This window comes from Camellia sinensis, chromosome 4 (assembly GCF_055761805.1).
Source record: "Camellia sinensis isolate YWXY chromosome 4, ASM5576180v1, whole genome shotgun sequence".
Taxonomy (NCBI): domain Eukaryota; kingdom Viridiplantae; phylum Streptophyta; class Magnoliopsida; order Ericales; family Theaceae; genus Camellia; species Camellia sinensis.
The window spans coordinates 79,203,455-79,206,655 of NC_138964.1; the positions used below are offsets into that span (position 1 = coordinate 79,203,455).

Genomic DNA, 3,201 nt, shown 5'->3' on the forward strand with positions numbered 1-3,201 from the left:
CTCAAATGGTAAGAGTCTTATACATTAACCTTGTGGTCTAGAGTTCAAGTCACACCCTCCTCTCACTCTCTATATATTTTTTTATAATAAATCTTACCTCTAAATTAAATACTTTCACCATAAATTTATTTTAAGTTTAAAATTAATTAGAAGATCCTCCAATAATATTTAATTTGCACTTAAAGATTCATAATAAAATATTTGAGATTTGTAATATTATTATTTAATTATTTACTTAATTTTTATATTCGGGTTCTCACAGACACAATTTGAATTCTATTAAAATTTAAAATTTCAACTATACTATAAAATGCATCATTTCTTTTTATTTGAAATTATGAATTCTTTTAGTGTAAAAAATGTAAAAAGGCTAATTCTATTAAAACTACAAAGAATTATGAATATATATATATATATTATGACATATTTATATATTTGTCAGTGCATAAAATAGTTGATAAATCTTTATGCTTATGTTTTTGTTTATAAAAATTCATTTAATTTCAAAAATTTAAAATATTTTTATTATACAATTTTATATAAAATAAATTATTAATGAAATCATTGGTTCTTATTTTAATGAGAAAAATGAAATTAAAATAAAATATACTATGAATTATGATGAATTGGCATCTTGTGTTTTTGTTTATTTGAACGAGGCATCTTGTGTTTGTCTTCTCTTTGCATATAATGACATAAAGAGCATGAGTAACACCAGAAAAATTGAGAAGACACACACAGACAGAAACACAGATAGCAAAAATGTCTAGTTTTTTGAAATTGTTAGAGCAGCAAGCACCTTCTTTGTTCTTGTTGAATCCCTTATCTCTCTCTTTCCTTTCCATGTTCTTCTTGCTCCTCCTCTTTATCAAATGGCTCACCAATAGTGCAAATAGCAACAAAAATCGACCACCCTCACCACCAAAGCTCCCAATTATAGGAAACTTCCATCAAATCGGCTTGTTTGCACACCGCTCACTCCGATCCTTAGCTGAAAAACATGGTCCAATTATGCTGCTTCACCTGGGCAGTAAACCAACACTAGTCATTTCATCCGCTGATGCAGCTTCTGAGATCATGAAAAACCATGATCTCAGCTTCGCAAACAGGCCCAAATCAAAAATCTATAAGAGACTCATGTACGACTACAAGGATGTTTCAGTGGCTCCTTATGGTGAGTTTTGGAGGCAGATGAAGAGCATTTTTGTGCTCCAGCTTCTGAGTAACAAAAGAGTTCAGTCTTTCCACAATCTAAGAGCAGAAGAAATAGCCCTCATGATGAACAAGATCAAAGAGTCTTCTTCTTTGTCATTGCCAGTGAATTTAAGCGAAATGTTTACATTACTTACAAATGATGTGATAAGCATGGCAGCTTTTGGGAGGAAGTACGGCGATGGTGAAAGTGGTAAGAAGATGAAGCAGCTGTTGAAGGATTATTTAGGGCTATTAAGTCGTTTTGACATTGGGAGCTTATTTCCATGGCTGGGTTGGATTGTTAGCCGAGTCAATGGATTAGATGCTGAAGTAGAGAGAGTGGCCATAGAGCTTGATGAATTCCTTGAGGGTGTACTAATAGAGCGAATGAATTGCTTGGACAAAGAGATCTCTAGTAATGAAGGCAAGGAGGATTTTCTTGATATTTTGCTTAGGATATATAAGGATAGTAGTGCTGGTATTTCTATTGATAAAGATAGCATTAAAGCTGTCATTTTGGTAACTCTCTCTCTCTCTCTCTCTCTCTCTCTCTCTCTCTCTCTCTCTCTCTCTCTGTGTTTGAGCATTTCTTACCATTCAAATTGGGGTTCAAGACTGATTAACTATGTGTCACTTGTCTATCTTTCCGTTTCTTGCAGACTACCTTTGCAGCTGGAACTGATACAACATCAACATTTTTAGAGTGGGCAATGACAGGATTGTTAAGGTACCCTAGAGTCATGAAGAAAGCGCAAAACGAGGTGAGAGAAGTTGTTAGAGGAAAACATGACATAACAGATGATGATTTGGAGAAAATGCACTACTTGAGAGCCGTGATTAAGGAAGTTTTTCGCTTTCATCCCCCAATTCCATTACTGGTGCCAAGAGAAGCAAGGCATGATATCAAAGTGATGGGCTATGATGTTGCTGCTGGAACAATGGTTATGATTAATGCTTGGGCGATTGGGAGAGACCCTGCTGTGTGGGATGAGCCAGAGGAGTTTAGGCCAGAGAGGTTCTTAAATTCTTCTATTGATTTCAAAGGGATGGACTTCCAATTGATTCCATTTGGTGCTGGAAGGAGGGGTTGCCCAGGAATCTCTTTTGCAACGGCCGTGAATGAGCTGGTCTTAGCAAATCTGCTACACAAGTTTGATTGGGAGTTGCCTGGTGTAGCCAAAGCTGAGGATTTGGACATGACTGAATGCCCTGGTGTCACAATCCACAGAGGAATTCCTCTTCTTGCTGTTGCAATTCCATGGTCAAGCTAGATAGTGCTAAATAAAAATTAATCTACCAAAAACGAGGCAATGTTTAGCCTTGTGATCTCCCTACTTTTCTAAGCTTTTAGATAATATTTGTTTCCCTTTTGCTAAGCTTTTGAAAGAGAATGTTTTTTATGGGGTACAAAAATTAAAGGGCGAAAATTGGAGGCTGTAAAAAAATTGGAGACCTTGGGCGACCGACTGATCGGCCTAAAGCAAGGGTCACCCCCATATATTCTAGGGGAAATGCAAATTAAGTGGAGTTTTCAAAAATAATTACACCAATGAAAACTTTATGACTTTAATAATTTAGGTTTATAAACTTTATCATTAATTTGAAATTTTTTTTTTCTTTTTTTTTTTTTTATTCCCAACCATCCACTGATGGGTTATTACCCTTATATGATGTATATGTTTGGGTGGAAGAATTCACAGCCTAGGCGGCAATGGAAAATTTCTCATATTAGAATTTTCTCATAATTTTTGGGATTCAAAATCTATATTAACTGGTGCATTAAAATCTGTCATCAAAATCTATACTACCATTTTTGTAAAACTGAATTGTATTGATTATTAGGACCATCTGTATATAAAAGCCTAGGAAAATTATTCCACTGTGTGTGGTGACTCTAGCTACTAGGGAATAAATTCGGGTTGAGTTGTGATTATTCTAGAGCTCAACGATTGTAAAGAAAAGACCTGGGCTAGGCTAGGTGACCTTTAATCGGATCATCTTGGAGAA

General features: G+C 35.1%; 1 protein-coding gene across 1 annotated transcript; it reads left to right on the forward strand.

The window, feature by feature from the left end:
- Nucleotides 1–640: 640 nt before the first annotated feature.
- LOC114256231 (cytochrome P450 736A117) lies at nt 641–2,767 on the forward strand. Its single transcript, XM_028195852.2, has 2 exons — nt 641–1,713; nt 1,854–2,767. Exons 1-2 carry the CDS (start codon nt 763–765, stop codon nt 2,463–2,465), a joined length of 1,563 nt encoding a protein of 520 aa, XP_028051653.2. The 5' UTR covers nt 641–762; the 3' UTR covers nt 2,466–2,767.
- The last annotated feature ends 434 nt before the right edge of the window (nt 2,768–3,201 follow it).

Bases quoted from the DNA above. Each gene is read 5' to 3' on its own strand.
- LOC114256231 (XM_028195852.2), top strand. From the start codon at position 763: ATGTCTAGTTTTTTGAAATTGTTAGAGCAGCAAGCACCTTCTTTGTTC. The intron at 1,714-1,853 runs GTAACTCTCTCT...CGTTTCTTGCAG, and splicing joins GCATTAAAGCTGTCATTTTG to ACTACCTTTGCAGCTGGAAC.